At 46.9% G+C, this 21,880-nt stretch overlaps 1 protein-coding gene across 3 annotated transcripts in view; it reads right to left on the bottom strand.

Annotated features, from left to right (window-relative positions):
• The window catches only part of MAP2K5 (mitogen-activated protein kinase kinase 5), a 255,429-nt gene extending 240,255 nt beyond the window's left edge, over positions 1 to 15,174 (bottom strand). For 2 of the 3 annotated variants that reach the window (XR_007628145.1, XM_050309546.1), the window contains exons 1-4: positions 14,965 to 15,174; positions 9,334 to 9,382; positions 5,911 to 5,978; positions 1,505 to 1,574 (exon numbers count right to left, since the gene is read on the bottom strand). Coding sequence is in view for 2 of the 3 variants with exons in the window: in XM_050309546.1 (XP_050165503.1) it covers positions 1,505 to 1,574; positions 5,911 to 5,978; positions 9,334 to 9,382; positions 14,965 to 15,099 (322 nt within the window). In the remaining variant the exon portion in view is untranslated. Of the gene's footprint in view, positions 1 to 1,504; positions 1,575 to 5,906; positions 5,979 to 9,333; positions 9,383 to 14,964 lie in introns of those variants that run through there. The other variant, XM_050309548.1, reaches the window with a different exon arrangement.
• Between the last annotated feature and the right edge of the window lie 6,706 nt (positions 15,175 to 21,880).

The following is a 21,880-nucleotide window of genomic DNA, read 5'->3' as shown; positions in this document are numbered from 1 at the left end:
ACAAGAGAAGGCTCCAGGGAGAGCTGAGAGCCCCTTGCAGGGCCTAAAGGGGCTCCAGGAGAGCTGGAGAGGGACTGGGGACAAGGCATGGAGGGACAGGACACAGGGAATGGCTTCCCACTGCCAGAGGGCAGGGAGAGATGGGAGATTGGGAAGGAATTCCTGGCTGGGAGGGTGGGCAGGCCCTGGCACAGGTTGGGCAGAGAAGCTGTGGCTGCTCCTGGATCCCTGGAAGTGTCCAAGGCCAGGTTGGATGGGGCTTGGAGCACCAGGGGGTGGGACAGGATGGTCCTTAAGGCTCCTTCAACCCCAAACCATTCCAGGATTCCAGAATCTCAGCCTGGGAAGAGGCAGGAGATCACTTCCCTCTCCCACTGCTCTCAGGAGGACACATCTCAGTGCTGCTGGCTCTGCAGTCCTGCAGCTCAAACATCTGGGAGGCCCCTCAAAATCAGCTCCTGAGCCATAAACCCATAATCCTCTATTCCCCTGGAATTCCCATCTCTTTTCCACGGGATCACACTGAACTACCAGGAAACCCAGCCTCCTTTGGAGACCTGATTAGCACGTGTTTGAGGAGCCTGTTGGTTTAATTGCCCAATTCAAACTTCAGAGAGTTGTAAGTAATGGAAGTCTAGAATGTTTAATTGGGAGCCTCATAGTATGATTATTTGTATAATACCAGTTAAGTGAGTTTAATTTTTAATTATTTCAATTAATTTATTGCTGGGAGATTTACTTGGAGAATTTAAAACCATCTCAAGTTCCGTCAATTAAAAAAGAGGCAGAGATTCCAAGCCTGGCTACTGAGATCTGAATGAATCAGTGGGATTATGTAATGCACTGGGCTTTTTTTTTTTTAAACCATTATTTCAGTTCATTCCCAAAAAACCTAACGAGCTGCCTACGGATTTGTGTGCAGGTTGTAGATGACCTATTTTTTTAATTGCCTCAGTCCACAGAATTGATTACATCTTGCCCTGTTCAGGAGAACTATTAAAGCACTGGTGAACATTTTGATATTGCTGCTGAACGCCCAGATCTCAGATAAAACGTGTGGTGGATGGAGCTCCTGTGACAGACACGTTCCCACTTTCCAAATGAGCGGTGACAGTGACATCCCCCAAGTCTGTCAGGCTGATTAATGACATTAAAACATCTTAAAAAAAAAAAAAAAAAAGCCCAATTTACATAAGCATCCCGAACTTCAGTTATTCATCTGCTTTGAATACACGCAGAACCCTCACCAATGAGTTCTTTAAATGTACTTAAATCTGTACTGTGCAAACTGAATCTCGTTAGTCTAATTTACTCCGGGAAATCAGCTATTTTATATGCAATAAATGCAGTTTTCTCTCCACTCCCCACAACAATGAATTCTCCTATCCAAATTAAGAGGTAAACATCACGTTGTGTGCATTTAAACCTCCCCAAAAAAACCGTACCAGTGAACTGGTTCATCAGCAGTTATCATCGTTGTTGATTAGAATTTGTTCAGCATTACCTCGTGGATAGATCTGGAGGGGCTCTATCAACTGTCCATTTACTTGCTGCTCCATTACAGTGGAGTAATACTGCAAAGAGATTAAAGAAAGAGATGACTCAGTAATGTATGAGCAGTAAAAGCACTTCTGGATTGTTTCGTTCAATGTATTTTTATTTATTTTTTAATTGCCGCGGTGCAAATCAGCCCTGAGATGGTTTCTCACCATCTGTGGTGTTCCACAGTAAGTGGGACAGAGGAACTTAACCAAGGGGTATGGAAACTGTCCAAGAATTTGCCCCCTCAGGGCAGCTGGGGTCACATCCCACACAGGCAGAGATCCACGGGTGAACCCTCAAGGGACAGATTTAATGCACAGAGGGGACAGAAAACCCCTGCAGACATCCCGACCCCTGGGAATCCTGGAAGTGACCTGTGGGGGAATGTTCAGTGACACAGAAAGGCTCAGAATGGGCGAAAAGGGATGGAAAAGGATCTGAGAACGTCAAAACCCAAGAAGACACTTGGGCCACTGAGATGATCCAAGAGCCCCTCTGCTCTGGGATTGTTCACCTGGAGAAGAGAAGGATCCAGGGAGACCTGAGAGCCCCTTGCAGGGCCTAAAGGGGCTCCAGGAGAGCTGGAGAGGGACTGGGGACAAGGCATGGAGGGACAGGACACAGGGAATGGCTTCCCACTGCCAGAGGGCAGGGTTAGATGGGAGATTGGAAGAAATTCCTGGCTGGGAGGGTGGGCAGGCCCTGGCACAGGTTGCCCAGAGAAGCTGTGGCTGCCCCTGGATCCCTGGAAGTGTCCAAGGCCAGGTTGGAGCAACCTGTGCTAGTGGAAGGTGTCCCTGCCCATGGCAGGGGTGGAACTGGATGGTCTTTAAGGCCCCTCCCAATCCAAACCACCCCAGGATTCCACGAAGACACGAAAGAAGTAATGTGGGACAGGGAGCCCGAGGGTGAGGAGTGGCTCTAAGTGAAGAAATAAACCTTTGGATTAAGCAAACTGAAATCCTCCTCAGCCTCTTTTAATTGTCCCTCACTGCTGAGGATGGGGTGAACTCACCAGCCAGGCCATTTAACCCCACAAACAGACAGTCCCAGGGCAGGAGACAGACCCGGCTTGGGAATTTCCCATCTCCAACCTGCACAACTCCCGTCAGCACCGTCTTAAATGCTGAAAGCACATCACAAAGAAGGTTTCTTTTGCAATCCCTGAACACCTCTGAAGGGAACCTGCTGGCTGTGGGCCAGCTCTCCATGGCAGAAATCCCTGTGGCTCCTCTGGCTTTCATCCTCATTCTCACCAGCCCAGTGTGGTCTAAGAATTCAGCACGTCACTGTTGCCAGCCCTGTGTGATACAATTCAAACTGGCAAGGATGGGTGTCAACAAGGGAAAAAAAAGCCCCAAGTCTCCGTGGAATCAAACACAGATATTCCCCTCACACTGATGGTTTCCCTTAAAACACGAATTTTTGCTGGTGCAACTTCAAAGAGACAAAAGTTTAAGAATTCCCCCCCCTTGTGAAACGATCAAGAGCTTCCCCAGGGGTCACAACGACCCCAGGAACTTATTTTTCATTAGGAGGGCCATGAACAACATGTCAAATGCTCCCCCATGTCCTCCTGTCCCTTCAGAAAAATGTGGTCCCAGCACCTCAAAGTTATGGAGCTGGGAAAGAACCTCCTGCTCCAAAACTGCTTAATAAAAACAAACCTTTTAATGACCATTCACGAGTGGCATTCTGTGACCTGAAGCACAAACATATATGACATACTCTCTGGAATAATAAACTAAAATAAACAGACATGAGACTGTTTCCTATCAAACAAAAAAAAAAAATAGAGGGGCAGAGAGAGAGAAAACCCCTGGCCCTCTCCATTACTCACCAGTGATGACAAGTAAATGAAATATCAATCATGTAAGCTGTCAACCTTTTGGGACAGCAATAACTGTTAACAAGTAGTCTGGAAAAATTGTCTGAAAATGACTTGTCCTCCACACACGAGCATTTGAGGTTTCCATGGAAAATTAAGATGCCAGTGGCTATTTGGAACATTGTTCAGGTATTCTTTTTAATGGGAAATTTGCCAGTTATTGATCCAGAGCATGTACCCCTTGCTTTGAGAAAGCTGCAAGCAACTTTCCAATCAGTGGCTGTCAAAAAAATTACTGCCTTTTTATAGTGCTACAAGACAAGAGGCCAGTGCAACCCCACTGCTGCTCCAGCCCTGTCTTTAATTAACTGCAAGGCACAAGGCAGAAATCATTTTAATTCCCCCCTCCCCCCCCACTATTTGCCTACTCCAAAGCATTTGTGCTCACTCAAAAATAACCCCAGAACTGCCTGAAATAACTGCCTGCCAAGTTAGGAAAGCAAAGGACCTGAGGAGGGGAGGCTGGGCATGGTTCTCATCCACCATGGGATTCCAAAGAACTCGTGGGATTCCAAAGATCTCCCTGGTCAGAGTGGCATGGAAGAGATCTCTGAGCTCAGGGAATTGGTTTTTTGTTCTTAAACTGAAGGAAAACACCTCCATTTTGGAGAACATCAAAATGCACCCTGTTAAAATACACAGAAATATTCCCAGCTGTCCAATCCTCCAAATATTCCTTGAAGGGCTCAAAACACTCAAAAATGAGTGTTTTCCTTCCCCACTATATTCTCCAAGGTTAATTCATTTTCTAGGCTAAGAACATTTGTTTTCTTGTGAACACATCCCCAAATGAAGCCCACAGGAAGTGAGGAACCTAAACCCTCGATGCAACCCTCCAGTAAAAGAACCAGTTTAAAACTGAAGGGAAACATTTTCAGAGGAGAAAAAGCTGCTGAAGCAGAAAGAAGCCATTTACAGCCATCCCATAATTCTGAAGGGGAAGCAGAGAGTTGAGCAATCATAACTCTAATGTACTGAAACTTTAACAGTGAGCTTGGAAGCATAGCAAAAACATGACCTTAGCAAGGCGTGATTAATCTGCAGACCGTGCCAGGAAAAGTCAAGTTTGCCACTTTTACAGCAAGAATGGCTGAGATTTTAGAAGGGAAATAGAGAAATATAAGGAATTCTAGGGGGGAAGCATCACCAGTGATCTGCTGTGTCCAGCTCTGGGATCCAAAAGCAGGAGGATGTGGAGCTGATCCAGAGGAGGCCCCGGAGCTGCTCCCAGGGCTGGATCCCCCTGCTCTGGAGCCAGGCTGGGAGAGCTGGGGGGGGTCACCTGGAGAAGGGAAGGCTCCAGGGAGACCTGAGAGCCCCTTGCAGGGCCTAAAGGGGCTCCAGGAGAGCTGGAGAGGGACTGGGGACAAGGGATGGAGGGACAGGACACAGGGAATGGCTTCCCACTGCCAGAGGGCAGGGACAGATGGGATATTGGGAAGGAATTCCTGGCTGGGAGGGTGGGCAGGCCCTGGCACAGGTTGCCCAGAGAAGCTGTGGCTGCCCCTGCATCCCTGGAAGTGTCCAAGGCCAGGTTGGAGCAACCTGGACTAGTGGAAGGTGTCCCTGCCCATGGTACAGGATGGTCTTTAAGATCCCTCCAACCCAAACCATTCCAGGATTCCATGAAGTCCCCCCAAAACCACCTATGGGTGGTACCAAACACGGCTTGGTGCTGACAGGCTCCAAGTTAAACAACATTTACAAATCCCTGGTAGCCCACCTGGCCCAGGGAGAAAACACCATTGGTCACCTTCTCGCTTATCCATTTCATTTGAGCAAAAAAAGGAGTTAAATCACATTTTTCCACTTAAATCTGCAGCATGAAAGACACACTGAAGCTACTCTCGAATTGTTTAGTTTCCATAAGTAACTGCACACTATTCCTGCAGACAGATTTGATATTTATTTATAGGTAGCCAGGCAGATTTTGCACACCCCCACCTATATAAAGGCACACACAGACACACATCTCTCCTATTAAAAAACCAGAAAATACAGCTTTAAATCCTCCATGAATATTGAGCCTGCAGCTACAATGAAACTCCTCTGTTAGGAGGGGTGAAACAGTCTCCAGATGAAAGTAGATTTTGAAAAATTTTTAGAGCCCAGGGGTTCATTTTTAATGAGCCGTTACTTTAAGTACTGCATAAAAAATACAAGAAATTGATAGTCCATTTAGCCTGCACTATACCTAATGCAAAAGTCATTAAGATGCATTATTCTTAATGTTTATGATATGATCAGTAAGTGTACAAGTGTCTCTTTTTTTTTTTTTAAAGTCAAGCATGTCCATGTATCTCATGTGATACAGTTTTTTTAAACACCTACATTTAATCCAGGAATATTAAACTCTGGACTTAATGCAGGGATATTGTCCAGTGCAAACTGCAGCCTCTGTTAATGCTGATACAAGGAAAAATACACCGAAAAAAGTGATAAACATGGGGAAAAATCAGCGTTTTTTATACTGTACCTACATAGGACAGCATGGCCTTCATCTCCTCATCGCTTCTGACAGTGATCCGATCCCCATCCTCATCTTCATCTGCCAGGGAAATGCATCACACACATCAACAAGGCAAGGAGGATATTCTTAGTATTTTTAATTTAATTATTGTTAATATTTAAGGTTTCTATCTGGACTTTCAGAAGCAAATAAAAACGAGCAATGTCAAAGCAGACTGCAGGAGTGACGTGGTACCGAAACAGCAACCTATAATGACTCCAAACATCAATTAACAAAAACTAAAAGTCTGCTTCAAGCACAGTGCTCGTTACCTCGGGGTGAACAGTTCTTTTAGTGCCAGAACCTACCCAGATGGTGAGCACCTTCCACCTGCTCTGAGCCCTCACCGACACCCAGCCAGGGGTTCCTTCGACACAGCAAACAGAAGGGTGAAGCTGGAGTGTGTTTAAGGTAAGTAAAGTGAGTTTGGGCAGTTCCACTGGAATTCATTGTCACTGTAGGTTGCCCAGAAAAATTGTGGCTGCCCCTGGAGCCCTGGAAGTGGCCAAAGCCAGCTTGGGGCAACCTGGGCTGGTGGAAGGTGTCCCTGCCCATGGCAGGGGTGGAACGAGACAATCTTCAGAGTCCCTTCCAACCCAAACCACTCCAAGATCCTATGAATTCCCAGAAACTAAAAGAAAATTAAAAATAGAATTGCTTTCCTCCCACTAAAGCCTCCTGGTCTCACTGCCAACCCCACCTGAAGTCCCCTGCAGGAGGTTCCCCCCACACCTCTGCCCCATCCATCATTATTAATATGTGTTACATGAGCATAAAAATTGCCATTGTGGATGGAAATTCCCTCCTGCTCCCAGTTATGCACAAGGATCAGGGAAGAGATCAGAGCCAACACATCACAACTGGGGGAGAGAAGGAGTTTGTCCATTCTGCCTCTGAGAACCTCGCAGGGAAATTCTGAGGCTTCCATGAAAAAGAGTAAAGCATAAAACCCTCAGAACTGCACCCCAAAAACATAGTGGAAGAGATGCTGGAAGTGTGGAAGCTGGGAAAGGAACTGGAGAGCAGAGATGTGTCCTAGCAGAGCCCTTTTCTCATGGAAATTTAACTGGTGCACTGCCAGGCTGTTCAAAACTCCTCACCAGGGGGAGCAGATGATGATGATGGAATTCCATGAATGATGGAAAGATCAGGAAGAGTCAGGGAGTTGAAAATGAAATATTCCCTGCCTGGAAACATCTGGGGCAGAAAGGAGGAGGAGCTGCCAAACTGCTACCTGGCCCCAACCCAAATCCCAGAGGGTAACAGAGTGGGAAGGGCTGGAAAAGCAGCTGCTGGAATAGGGAACACAACAAACACCCCACACCGACAGCAAGGACCAGAGGGAGAGCAGAGAGAGGGGAAATTTAGGACAGAGAGGGGGGGATATATGGATAAAAGGCTTAGTGGGAGGGAACAGGCTGAGCTGGGACCAGCAAAAAGAAAAAAAAGAAAAGAAAAGGGGGAAACTCCGGCAAAATGCTGAGAAAAACCCCACATTATGATGGGGAAATTAACTCCAGTGTTCTCAGAGCTGCAAAATTCCTGATGGTTGTACAAAGAGGAGAAATAGATGGATGGAAAGATATAAAATGCTAACTGGCACTAAAAAAGCTGACTATGAAAATAATCAAAGAGCAAAAGCAGCAGGAAATCCCTGCTGTCCCTGTGCAGAGCTGCTCTGCCACCCCACCATGGCATCAAAGTGGGCACAGCCCAAACACTCCCTGGGCTCAGGAAGGTTTCCAGGCCCCTGGATCTTCCAGCACATCAGGGAAGCAAAAGTAGAACCCCTCCAAAAATTAAAAAAAAAGAATCCTCAGTCCTGGCTGGGTTTTGTTAATGCCACTTCAAATGGAGGCAGGAACCCTCCCAAGACATCTGACAGCGCAGCAGATGGCAAAGAAACATCATCAAGCAATCTTCCCCAAATCTGCAGCGCGTCACAAACCCACGGAATGGCAGGGTCTGGAGGGAGGGATCAGAACAGGCCACGTGTTGGGAGGGACGTGGGATTGGGGGGTGAAATCCCAGCCAGGCCCCTCAGGAGAAGCAGCCCCAGGTGGGACACTGGGAGAACAACCACCAAACAGAGAGCAGGGAAGCCTGTGCTGGAGGGGAATTATCCCCAGCTGAAGCAGCTGAGAAGGAAGCTTAAGCTGGTAAAATCCAGGCACTGGAGATGGAAAAAGTCCCCAGAAAAAACAAAACAATACAAAAAACCCACCAAAATCAGGCATCAATATCCATAACATATTTTAGATGCCAGTTAAATGGCAGGGGAAATGGCTCTGTGCAGATGTAAATGACAGACTAGAGACATGAAGGGAAAGCACAGAAGCAGCTGTTGGGAGGCACGAGGAAATCAGTATTTCCAGGGAAGTTCCACACGTGGTGCCATTAATATGGGCTACTGCCCCGAGTGCAGAGACCGCTGCTGGGGCGTGAAGTTCAACCACAGCTGATGGGTGATGCGGAAAAAAAATTAGCGAATAAAAATGAACAGAAGTGGCAAGGTCTGGAGCCTGGTTTTGCTCAGGTCTCTGCAGGAAGTCTTGTGTTGAAAAGCAGAGCAGGAGAAATGTCGTGGGGATAGGAACAAAACTTATCTCCAGTCTTAGTTTTCTGGTGTTTCAGGAGGGGAAAACACACTGATATGAAAAGCAAGATAAACAGTACTTGAAGGACCATAGAACAATATTCCCTCTGATTATTTCTGGACAGAATTGTCCATAAAGCTCTAAAAAGAGAAGAAATGCTAATAAAAATGCAAGGCCCAGTGTTGTACCTGCTCTGTCAGCCTCAGCATCACCACCTCACTCACAGAACACTTTAATCCCCTCCAGCTCCTGAAATCCCCTCCATTTCATCTCTATTACAGGAAAAAAATACAATAAAAATTAAAAAGGAATAACAGGAGTCTTCTCCACTTGGAAGAAAAGCCCAGCTCAGTATCTTGAGACACAGAGTTTTGACTCCCCTTTGCAGCTTCCTTCTCTCCAGACAGGACAATCCCCCCTGGGAATCCCTCAGAAAATAAGAATAAACAGGGCTCAAAGAACAGACAGGAGGCTGAACCTGCACCGACACCCTCACTGAGAGGATTAAAACGTTCAGCTCAGACCTACAGGTAGTTTATACTTTTCATTTAATTTGAGCAATAGAATTGCACCGAGGAGTCAGAGCACGGGAAGGTCAGGCTGGTAATTAAAGCTACTTTGTGGCAATCTGCTCACTGGAGGGGTGATTAAATAATAAAATATTGCCTGGCTTTGCGCCGTTATGAAACTCGCAGAAAGGCATAAATATTTAACTGTACCACGGAACAAATCCTTTATTTACAGCCTGGCAGCCCTGCAGTGGGACAGAGCAGGTGGTTTCTCCAGGTCATACTCACACTCAAAGGCTGTGGTGGTTGCATCTGGCAGAACTTGACCGATGACATCCTGAAACGGGAAGAAGAACCGGTCACGGATCAAATGGGAAAAGCCTGGTTTTGAGTAAATCATCCTCATCACCCCCCCAGCTGCAGGAAGGAGAGGTCAAACCTACTCAGCACCGCCCCAGAATTGGGAACTTTTAGTGTACAACACAAATCTGTAGCAGTCACTCTCCAATTCCCCTCGAGGAGAACTCTTTTCCTCCCAGGTAACTCCCCCAGAACTGTGAACAACCCAGTGGTGCCTGGGCTGGCAGTTCAAAGAATCGATTTCACCCACAGGTTACAAAAAATGTACGTCTAACTCATCGATGTCAGGCATAAAAAGGGGTTTATCAAGGGCTTTTTGCTTTAAAAAGCCTCTTTATATCCTGATTCCTCCTCCCCTGCTCCCAACAACCTGGTCCAGCACAAGACAACCTGACCCAAAGCTGCTGCCTGCAGCTCAGGGTTCAGTTCCCTCAGGAATTACAACAGGAGCTGGGAGACTGAAGGAATTCTTCCTGCTTTCCCCCCAGGAATGTGGAGGGACCCAACGGCTGCTGCATCTGCACATCCTGCCAGCTCCACGCCAGGTACAAAGTTTGGAGCCCTTGTCAGTCTTAACTGGGATTTAAACTTCTCCTAAAGTCCACAGATGGATTAAAATGCTGGGGGGGAGGAATCAGGTTAAAATCCTGGGAGAAAATCAGGTTAAAAGACCCCAAAGAGGTGAAGGTTACAAGACCCCAAAGAGGTGAAGGTTACAAGACCCCAAAGAGGTGAAGGTTACAAGACCCCAAAGAGGTGAAAGCCTGAGCATCACGGCACGACAATTCCTCACGGACACACCCAGCCCTTCCCAGGTTCCACAGCTCTGAGCCAAAGCAGGGATTTTGTGCTGATTTTGCCATTTTTTAGCCTTTTCCCAGAGCAGGCAGTCCCAGCCAGCGAGGAGCAGCCGCTGCCAGCCCTGGGAAGCTCGTAAGTCACGTCAGGGCACGGCACAAATTCACAGCGTAGTTTTTTCCCCCCTCCCCGCTGCTGATTGCTCATGTCAGACAATCCCTGCACTGCCAGTGGCTGATTAGAAATGAATGAACAGCAGATTTATTGCAGCAGGTTCCCTGGGAGCATCTTGGGGTGCTGGACCCCCCTGAGCCCCGGGATGGCTGCCCTGTCCTTTCTGCTGTCCCCATTTCTTCATCTAAAAACACGAAATTCAACATTCTGGGCCGTATCAAACAGACACAATTAATAAAAGGAGAAAGCAGCAGTGGCAGCTTGAAGATTTCCACAGAGCTGAATAAAGGAAATAATAATAATAATAATAATTCTCAAAACTTTCTCGTGTGGTCTTTTGGTTTCAGACCCTCAAATAAGTCAATACGTGCCATTTAAACTATTAATTGTAGATAAAAGATGTGCAGTAGACCTTGCCTAATTATGGAATTGGAAATTTGTGGAGGCAAAAGAGGGAAAAAAAAAACCCAAACATTGCCAGGCTGACAAAATTTGTCCATTTAATACTTCCACAGGGTCTGTCAGTCCTCTGTGAAAAGCCAACCACTATTCCCAATAACAAATTAAAGTCTTGCCTAAACAGAAGGCTGTACTAACTAATTATTCCTAAACCCATTCAGTTAACCATCAAAAATTCCTCAGGAAAAAACACTTTAATTGTGTTTAGATTTAAGCCACTTGTAAAATACTCTTATGTGGGCACACAGATGCTTCCATGAAAAGGATTTAAAAATTGTTCTGGGGTGTTTAAAAACTCTGTTTAATGGGCGTGTAAGCACAGCCCTGAGACAGAGACACTTCTGATGGCCCCAAAAGTCTGAAAACAACACTCCCAAAGCTGTGATGGCACTGAAACAGGGGTAAAAAATTCTTAGACCTCTTCCTCTCCCATCTAAAATAACTTTTTCTCTGTGTTGAGACTTCTTTAATATGAATAATTAACAAGTAAGTGAATCATCCACCGTAACTCTTACACTAAATAAACAGCTGACAAGAAAACCCTCCCAACAGCCACAAAAACAAAAACAAAAACAAAACCAACTTTGCTCAGCTTCCAATAATTCCATTAAATCAAGGTATCTGAGAAAAGCAGCCTTGCAGGGAAGGGGAGGGAGGGAAATCCCCCCATTATTGTGCCTTAACCAAAGTGTTTGCAGCAGCTCCAGGAGATTTCCATGCTCAAACATTCCCCCCAGACCTCTGGGTGACCCAAGCTTAAAGGATTACTCCAAATTTCAATGGATTACACGTGCAGGGGGATTTTCTACTATCACAACAGAGATCAGGAACAATAAAACACCCCAATTTACAACCACGATCGCTCCTATTTTGGCCCACGGGACTGAAAAGCCTCTGACAATGGGGAGGAACCAAATCAGGCGAGGGCAGCTGCAGTGGGAATTCCATCAGATCTGCTCTCTGGGAAGCACCAAGTGGGAAAGCTCTGCCCAAATGGAAATATTGAAAGCACAGCCCTCACGTTTCACTCCAAGCTTGTTTCCTTTCAGTATGACACAGAGTTCTCCTGAATTAACACCGAGCTGCTTAAGTACCCCAGCGACAGGACAAACGAGTGCAGACAGCCCCACCCGGCAAAAAAATGAGCTTATTGTAATTCATTTAGTGGTGCCTTAAAAATAAATCTATTTACTGGGAACTTACAGGTCTGCAAGATATCCAGGGAAGGTATTTAAAGTGGCATTATGGGGGACAGCTCTGAGCACCCACTTTAGGAAAGTAATCAGGAAAGTGCCTGATTTAGAGCACAGGGTGCTGCTTCCAGGGATCACAGGATTGAATCCCTGCTGCACAGCTCAGGAGCAGCAAAAACTCCTCCAAAAAGGCAGAACTGGAGCAGCTGAAAATTAAGAAGTGTGCCAGGCACTGCTCTGAACATCAGGCTCCTGGCTCCAGCTGGTTATTCCATGGCTATGGACGGGATATTTGGGGATGGACAGGATATTTGGTGACTCTACACAGCTTCTTCCGTGGAAAAAGGAAGATGGAAAGATTCCTGCACACCAGCCTGAAATGCTGCAAGGCTGCACTCATCTGTATTCAGAAGGCCACCTGCATTTGTAGGGTGCTAAATTAACAAAAATCACCTTGGAAATATAAAATCAAACCCTGCTGTTCTCCCAAGACAATTTTAAGGGGTTTTCTTAACACACAGCAGCCCATGGGACCTACCTCAGACAGAAGAGCAGCCTCACCACACAGCTCATCCAAGGCTCCCCCAGCCCCAGGCCCCTCCAGTGCAGAGGGCTGGGGTGTTTTTGGGACCTGGTTCTGCAGCTGAAGGCAAGCCAATATTCCCATCAGTAGCCTCAAAGCACAGGCCAAGGAATGGGATGGATCCTGCCGTGCCCTGCACAGCCCCACAGGGATTATCCAGAACTGGACTGTGCCCCAAACAGCAGGAGCTGAGGGAAAGGGGGTGTCTGTGACTCCTGCACCCTCAGTTTAGGGACATGTGGGCAATTCAAGGCTCTGACCGGGTTATCACCACTCAATTTCCATCAGTAGGGAACACCTGAATTCTCCACCTGCTCTTTAATTGTTGCTCACACACAAACCCTCTGCAGAGCCTGCCAGCTGAGGGCAATCAGGACACCAGGGGGCCAGGTCAGCCCCACTCCTGCCCTCCCCACCACACTCCAGCCTCCTCCCCAGCCACAGGTGGTGATGGATCTACCACTCTTCAATGTATGGAGCCCTATTTTGTTTAATTCCTGGAGTTACCAGGCAAATTAATATTGTGGTGGCACCTCCTGAAACACCATCAGACAGAGGAGGGCCTTGAGACAGTTCAGACCTTATTAAACTTCTCCCTTCTGGTCTGAAGGCTTCACAGCCCACAGGGGAGGGGTTTTGACATGACAATTATTGCCTGGTGGTGCTGCACAGCTGAACACTGTCATAGAATCATAGAATTAACCGGGTTGGAAGAGACCTCCGAGATCATCAAGTCCAACCCCACTGTCACAGCACCCCTCGTCCCCACAGCCCAGATTCCCACTGATGGTGAGCAATGTCATCACCTCCAGACTCACCACAGGCAACCCAACACTCCCAGTCACTTCCAGCTGCCACCAACACCCTCGAGGTCTCCACAGGCCAACAGGGGAGAACTAAAAATTATCAACACCAACAGGAATCTGACCTGATGCCCAGCACTGGGATAGGCATCCCACAGAAGCTGTGGCTGCCCCATCCCTGCAAGTGTCCAAGGAGGCCAGGTTGGAGCTACCTGGGCTGGTGGAAGGTGTCCCTGTCCATGGCAGGGGGATGGAACAAGATGCACTTCAAGATCCCTTCCAACCCAAGCCATTCTACAATTCCATGGTTGCTGAACACGAGTGAAATGACAGAAACTGAGTTTTAAGAAAATCAGCAGGGTTTGGTCCTGTCAGGTTCCACTGACCTCAATTTCTCTACTTATTTTTAAGTAATACAATCAAGCCTAAAGTTCCAATAATTCTAGAATGCCAAAGGATGGTCCAGTCAATGATTATCTCACTTTATTTGGGGGAAAAAATGGAAAACACGAAGCAGAGCGTGGATTAAACCCGACTCAGGTTTGCACCACTTTGTTTGAAGGGCAGAGTGGGTCATCCCAGGTTTGTTGTGCAACCAAAGGAAACTCACAGCAACCACCAAGGGGAAACTGCCTCTCTCAAAACCCTCCCTGATCTCTCAAAAGTTCTGCTGCTGCGCCTCCATCCACAGAAAGTCCTGGATAATGCTAAATGTTAGGAATAATGAAACCAGGAACATTTGCCACCTGCTCCAGTTACCTGTGCAACCTCCTACGGGCCCAGCATCAAATGGTTTGCAGCAAATCAAGCCCTGAATTGCCACGTGTCTTCTCAATAAAATACAACACTTTGAAATCAGAGATCTGCAGAATCTCTCTCCAATATTAATAATAATAAGAAGAAATTAAACGTGCATGTGATCAGGGGGGGATTGTTTTTAGGGAAACAGGAGCACATGGAGTCTCCAGCAAGGACGTGTTGTGGAGGGAATGTGAGGGCATCCCTGCACACAAGGACTGGACATTTCTTTGGGCTAAGGATGCACTGAAGAACGGGATAAACACCCACTCCCATCTCTGAGGAAAGAGAGGGTCCTTGAGCACTTGGTGTGCAGATGGAGGGAAAACAAGGCAGGGGCTGAGGGCAGAGACACAACCACCCCCAGCCCGGCGATGGCAGCAGCACCGGGAGCAGGCGGAGCCCCAGCCGGTTCACCGAGCCCGAGCCGGGAACGCTCCTTCCCAAAGCACAGCCCTAAATCCCGGCCTTGCCCCCGCAGCCAGCGGGGATGCCCTGATGCTGCACCCCTGCCCAGGGCACCGGGTCGGACCTCCAGAGGAGCCTTCCAACCCGAACCGTTCCACGGCGCCGAGCTGGGCTGCCGAGACCCGCGGGGGCACGGGAGGGGATTCCACGCGGTGCTTTCTGCCCCTTCCACCACAGCCACCCTCCCTGCCCTCAGAACCCGCCGGCGCAGACACCACAAGGCCACCGCTGTGCCCCCACTCCGCCACCCCCGGGGCAGCGCGGGGGGGGCTCCGGGACTCACCAGCACGTCCCTGAAGAGCAGCTGAGGCGCGGAGTGCACGGTCCAGTCCACGGCGGCCCCGTCGGGGATCTTGATGCGGATGACGAGCGCCTGGGCGTCCATGGCGCGGGAGGGGCCGCAGAGCAGCCAGAGCATCCCCGCCCCGGCGCTCACATGCTGCGGCCGCCCGGGGCACCGCGGCCCAGCGCCGCCAGCCCGCAGGAAGGAGCCGCTGCCCCGGAACCAAAACGGCAGCAGGGGATGGATGTGCGGAGGGGGAGGAGGAGGAGGAGGAAGGGGAGGAGGAGGAGGAAGGGGAGGCGGCGCCATGTTCGGCGAGGAGGCGGCGCCAGGTCGGGAAACCGCCCCGGGCAGCGGGAGCGCTCAGGGGGTAATTCCACCCCCGTTATTCCTGGTGTTTGAGCGGGGAAAAAAAGCCCAGTTGAGGCGGCAGAACAAAGCGGGCTGGGATTGCGGTCAAAGCAGCGCGGAGTCCCCGGCGAGGAGTTGGGGTCTGCTCCCCGAGAGCCCCTGGGGCCTCTGCCCGGCTTGTTCCGTCCCACACGGACACATCGGACCTCAAGCGCGAGTTTGGGCTGGAATAAATCACCCAGGGAAGTGTTCCCGAGGGTTCCCTGGGGACGTGGCTGAGGGGGGTGGCTCAGGGGACAGGGTGGTGATGGTGGGACCGGGTTTTTAGTCTCCCCCAGCCTCGGTGATCCCGGGGCTCTGTGAGGGGCCCGGTGTGTCCGTCTGTGCCTCGATGTCCCTGCAGAGCAAACGGGGAGAGTGACGGGGAATGGGCTGCCCTGCGTTCCCTCACAGCCCCACATCAGTGTTAGGAGTTCAAGTTTTACCAACATCACTGTTCCCAAATCACAGAACTCTCAGCCCAGTCCCTCCTTCGCCGATACCCAGATACAACTCTTCCATCTGTCAGCGCTGCTGGGGAAACGGGCCCAGTCCAAAACACAACCCATCTTTGTGATGAGATGAATCCCTGTCGAACCCTCACACCCCACAGCAGCAAAGAACATCTTGTGACAGCTCCGCAGCCTCCCCGCCTCAACCCCGAGCCGTGACACGCTTTATTCAGCTTTTAGAACAAGCTTTGCACCTGACACCAGTGACAGGGAACGCTCTCCCCTCCGCACAGCTCCGAACTATCCACTTCTTTTTATTAACAGCACAGCATTAATCTCAATTGTGGGCTATTGATCTGCGCATTTTATCACTCTCTCTCGCATTATCATCTACGACAAACTGGACTATTTGAGTTATATTATCAATTTGGGGGGGGGGGAGTGGGAGGTATATTTGATTTAATTCTTGAAACATCTTCAAGCTTCCTCTCATTCGAATTCTACTTTGTTTGAGCTTTAGGAAAAAAAAAAAGGATCTTTCAATGGCCATTAACAGAGATAAATTCTCTCTCTGTTCAATAACTTTATAATTTAGTTCCTACACTAAAAATTAATAGAGCCCCAACTCCTAAGTATCTAAGGGACTGGTGCTGCCCACACAGCCGTCTTTCTGTTCAAATGAACCTTTTACCTGCAGTCCCTGTGTACCTTCCACTCAGGTTCATTTCAATCAGACTCATTTTCGATTAAATTTTAAAGAATAGGACACAAAATGAGAGAATTTCTATAGACTCGCAATTTTTCTAAAATGTCTTTTTCATTTACAAGGCTATGGGGAAAACCAACTCAATTTGCCAAATTTGCATAAATATTATGTAGATTTTCCAGGGCTAATCATAACCTTAATCCCCCATTCTGATTTGTGTAATCAAACTTGAAGGGGTTTTATATCTTAAGAACTAAAGCCCATCATGTGTTTTTTTGACACAGCTTTGGTTTTGCCAGACTTCTTTAAAACCTATGTTTAATCAGAAATTTTCATTCTAAAGGCACCATTGGAAACAAAGAGTTGATATTTATTTTATCATCCTGCAGAATTCCTGCTGTGAGAACAGAATGTCACCAAAAATCTAATTTTATATTTTTGTCCTCGACATCGGGGGGAAAATCTGCGTTGCAAGAACACAATCTATGATTTTTTTAAATATGTATCATAAAATATCCTCCAAGTCCTGTATTTGACTGCCCCAAGAATCTCCCCTTAAAAAGTTTCCGGCACAGGAGGTTGAAGGCTCCTAGAAACCCACATTAAAAGATAATTAAGCTGATTTTCCCCACTAAATCCAGCTGACACTCTGTCAGCAAGAAACACCCATAGATTTCCTATTTATAATTAGGCCTCCAGTGTGTATCCACAATGCCAGGGCATTCAAAACCTGCAAAGGAACAATATATCAGCTCTTTAATTACAGGAGGACGGTGAAGGCCGGGACTGGGATAAATTCTGATTTTATTTTTGTGTGGGGAAATGTTGTCCAGCGGTGCCAGACGCGCCACTCGCAGTCTGCTGCTGCTCTCTGCTGCTTCCCAGCACTGTGGACAGGACAGGGGGGAGCTGGAGGTGGCCAAGGCAAGAAAATAAATATTTATTACCAGGGAAAAGCAAAAAGCTGATGCAGAAGGGCAGGAGAATCATTAGGTTGGAATCTCGCAGGAGCGCTGGGGATAGCAGGATAATTTGCAAGGCCCTCAGAAAAGTATGGCAAGAAGTTATTACTTGTTTAATTCCCACTGCAAAGGTGCCCAACATGAGTCATTTTCTATCTTTGCCACAGAGAGCACATAATGGAGTTGTGAGTCCCTCCACCAGAACTGCAGCAGAAGGAAGAGGGAAGGAGCAATTCCCCTGGGAGAATTCCTGAATATTCCAGGATCTGGATCTGGGTTTTCCTTGCTGTTACTGGAGGGAGGTGGGAGCTCAGTCTCGGGGGTGGATCAGGCTGGTAGAGGTGGAAAGTGCCCTGTCAGGATTTACAGGGCACAGCCAAAATTAGGACCCGAAATTCCTCCAGCCCTGGGCTCGGATCCCTGGATAAAAGGGCAGGGGGCACAGGGAGGACACTGAAGATGGACTCAGAAAATCCAACATGTTCATCACAGCTCCTGCTCAGCACCTGTGGGAATTTAACCTCACCACTGCTGGAATTTGCCACAGGAATAACATCTATTTACTATGTCACACCGTCCAACATTTAATTATTGAAATGTTTGGGAATGCTGTATCCCAGTACCACTTACATGGAATTTGATCCAGTGCACAAAACAGGCTCCAGGAATCAGGATCGATATGCCAGTCCTTGGTTCACTGAATTCAGTTTATCATTCTCTGCTTCACCCTGTGCCAGCTTCTGGATAGGAATTAAAAATAACAAAGGCCAAGCTCTTCATTCCCTAGAAAAAACAGCACCTGATTGTTGTTTTAGGAGCCCACGATTTCCTATATTTTAAAAAAGATAATGCTTGTTTATAAAATAATGGATCATGGTGAAATCCACCTTTTTTTTTTCCCCTTCCCACGTCTTCCAACATCTCCTGAATGCAGCAAACTGAACTCCCTCAGGCTCCTGAAAAAAGTAGGTCAGCAGTGTCCAGGCTTTCTAAACACATCCTTCCCTCAGAGGCAGCTCCTAGAAAGAATCACCAAGTGCTCCAGCTGAATCAATACATGGATGGATTAAAGACTCCTTAAAACTGGCATTAAAACTTGCCCAAAATTGCCTCCCCACCAGCCCTTGCAGACACTCTGCAGTTCCTCTGGAATAAGAGGCAAGGGAGTGTTTGTGAACCAAACATCAGGAAATAATAATTGATCTTGTTTTCAATTCACAGGGAGCAGGATCAGGCCTCAAATAGATCTTTAAGGCTCTTCCTCGCAGTAAACTCCTTTTGGAGTGGAAAAAAACCCCCCAAAAAAGGTAAACTTGATTTAGGCTGAATTAGTCAATGTTTAGTTCTTGCTTTAAAGGATGAAGATACACTGAAATAAAGCAGATTACAGCACATGGAACTCCAGCAGCTGGACTGAGCCAAGGTGGCTGTGTGTGGTTAATGATGTTCTGTCCCCCACCAGCTGCAGGGGCTGCATAATTGTTTTCCTGTCAACCTATAAATTCTTGAGTAACAACAAAATTATTGTGATTTTTCTTACTAAATAATTCATCTCTCACAAAGCACGTGGACGAGCAGGCCCATGAATCACCAGGCACGTTACAATCAGATCTAATGGCATTTCCTCTTGGAAGAGTAAAACCAGGGCTGGCTTCGTAATCCTGCTCAAAAAAAATCAGCTGGTAAAGTTTGAAATCTGCCTTTTAAGCTTGAAAGTTTCCTTGATCAAACTTTTTGGTTTTTAATCATGTTTTATGGTGTTAATTCTATTAGGATTATTAACATCACTGAAAGTCATACCTTGGTTTTCTAATGAACTAGAGCAGGGCTCATAAACTGTGCCTAAAGTGATGCAATTGCTTTTGAAATCACTCTAAGTCGGGTGTATTTTGCTGTTAAAAAGACTGAAATACAAAAACAACATCTTATTCTTTTCTAGAAATAAATCTTTTAAACAAATTAGGGTTATATCAGTGACAGGTTTTATTCTCCATCCCCTCGATGCAATGCTGGAGTTGCCACTTTTCCTTAGGTGTATTTAAACTGAAAAACACAGCCCAGGAAGTGGAACATGACATCTGTTTCCAGAGCCAGGGAAAGAAATCAAGACAAGTCTCAGATTTATTAACTTACCTCTCTGCAGTGAACATGAGTAAGGAGCTACAGCAAAAGGCAATTTAAATTAAATGGCCAAAGTAAATAATATATGAAGCAAATTCTCCTTTGTTTCAGGCCAAGTTGCTTTAAAGCAGAGGCCTGAGGGCATCCAGCTATTAAGAAATAGCTGAATTTTATTCAATAATAATGTACATCAGGGAGAGCTTTAATTCTGCTTTGCAAAGAGATTTAGGTCAATACAAAAGGTAAGCTGAGGACAGATCCAACTTCTACTGAAGTCAGTGCAAGGTCAGGTGGCTCCAGGTGTCCCTGAAGAGTGGAGAAATGGTTTTTGAGATAATAGGAGAGTACTCATCAGAAACACTTGGGAATATCAATCCTGGCCAGTATCTAAATCCAATAATAATTTACAGTGGGAAAGAAAAGGTAAGAACTTCATGTCCACCTGGAGGTTTAGCAAGAATTACATCAACCAGTGATACAAGGAGTGATGTCATATCCCAAAATACTTCAGCTGCCTGGCCCACGTTTGCATTCCTAGTCACAAAACTTCTTTCAAACAACCAAACCCACCTCTGTGTTAGCACCACGTGGAGGAGACACCAGCAGAAAAGGGCATTTCTTGGGGTAAAACTCTCATTAGAGCTGCAGAGTCTGTGGAGAAACATCTGTCAAACATACAAAACAGGTATAAAAGTGAAATATAGTAATTAAGACCTGGGCTTTATCGATCGTGGGGCTCAAGTCATTTCTCACAGCAAACACAAGATTTAATAAGTGGAAGTAGTTAAAGCTCCTGCCCGGGCTGCTCTCATTAGCATGTCATTGAACCGGGAGCACAGATCAGCTCCACCCGTGCTGATTACCACCTTATCTGGGAGAGGCAATTAAAGGCCTCAATCATCACAACAAGATTTGATTGTGCAGCCTTTATTGGACATTGATCTTTCAGCAGAGCAGTTACATTTTCCATTAATTTACAGTAGCACAGTTTAACTGGGATACCTGAGCCCCCTGACCCCGGGTGAGGTGGAACACCAAGAGCTCCTTCAGGTTAAGATGCCCCCAACAGTCATGAATTGTTTAAAGAGATGCTACAAGGAGGAGCCACCTGATCCTCCGGGCTTAGGCTGAGGTTTCATCTCTCTGGAGTAGTTAAGGGAGGTGAAACAAAGCTCTCTGCCTTTTTAACATCAGCTCTCCCTCATTTAAACATCACTCTTGAATACAGCAGAGACAATTAAGGCTTGCAAGACGAACTGGGCTTTGCTTCAAATGGAAGAGCAAATCTGTCAAGGCAGAAGGGTCATTTGTGGATCATTTATTCCCACCAGAAAGTTCTGGGACAAGGTGCTGTGAATCCTCTTGGCCCCCAGTATTTCCATCCTGCATTCAAGCCAAAACCTAAGTGATATAAAACATGTAAGTGATAAACCATTGCAGCATTGTACTGAGAGCAAAAAGAGAGTGAAAGTCAGGTGAAGTGTTTTACCTTTAAAGAAAAGCAAGCAGGTTTATATTCATACTTGAAAATCATTATAACTTGAGCATTATCCCTTATAAAGAGCCTATTTTCCCTCTGAAATCCTGGAAGAGCTCCCCCACAAGCCTCGATGAAAGGAATAAATGATATTATATTTGCACTCTGCCCTCAGACATCTTCCAGTTCATCCTTTAGCACGATCAGCTCCGTAAGAGCAAGAGGTCTATTGATTTCCATGTAATACAAGAAAATATTACATTTGCTTAATTGTTACACAGTGAGATCATTGAACAAGAAATCAGGGCCCCATTTAATGCTGTGAGCAGCACAGAATTGCAGGGATCAATAGGGTAGTTTGTCAGAGATGTTCTCCAAGGAGCCTGGCCCATCACTGTATGGACAAGGAGGCGTTGCCTGCAGTTATTGAAAACCAGGTAAGCAAAGTCAGCAGTGCCCATTATCAGAAATCAAACGAGCTGCAGTGAGAGCAGCACCAGCTCTCCCATGAAGAGCTGTATTTATGGGCTGGTAATTAAAAACCATTTTATCAACCCTGTGTGGAGCCCAAACCTTTACAGCCAGGTATCGACGAGCTGCGTGGCAATGAATGAGCAGTATTTGACTTTAAACTTATGAGCTGCAGTTCTTTCACAGGCAAGAGCAGCTCTGGGAAGATGCTAACAGCATCTTCTACTATTAATGAGGGTTCTGGTAATCCCATCTCTTCATCTTGGAGACACAGTTACCTTGTGTCCAGAACATCCTCCAAAATTACACAGTGCAAGCACCTCCCTGATTCGAGGGT

The sequence above is a fragment of the Myiozetetes cayanensis genome, unplaced genomic scaffold (assembly GCF_022539395.1).
Source record: "Myiozetetes cayanensis isolate MyiCay16 unplaced genomic scaffold, myiCay2020 scf14, whole genome shotgun sequence".
NCBI lineage: Eukaryota > Metazoa > Chordata > Aves > Passeriformes > Tyrannidae > Myiozetetes > Myiozetetes cayanensis.
This window is presented reverse-complemented; position numbering and strand designations above follow the sequence as displayed.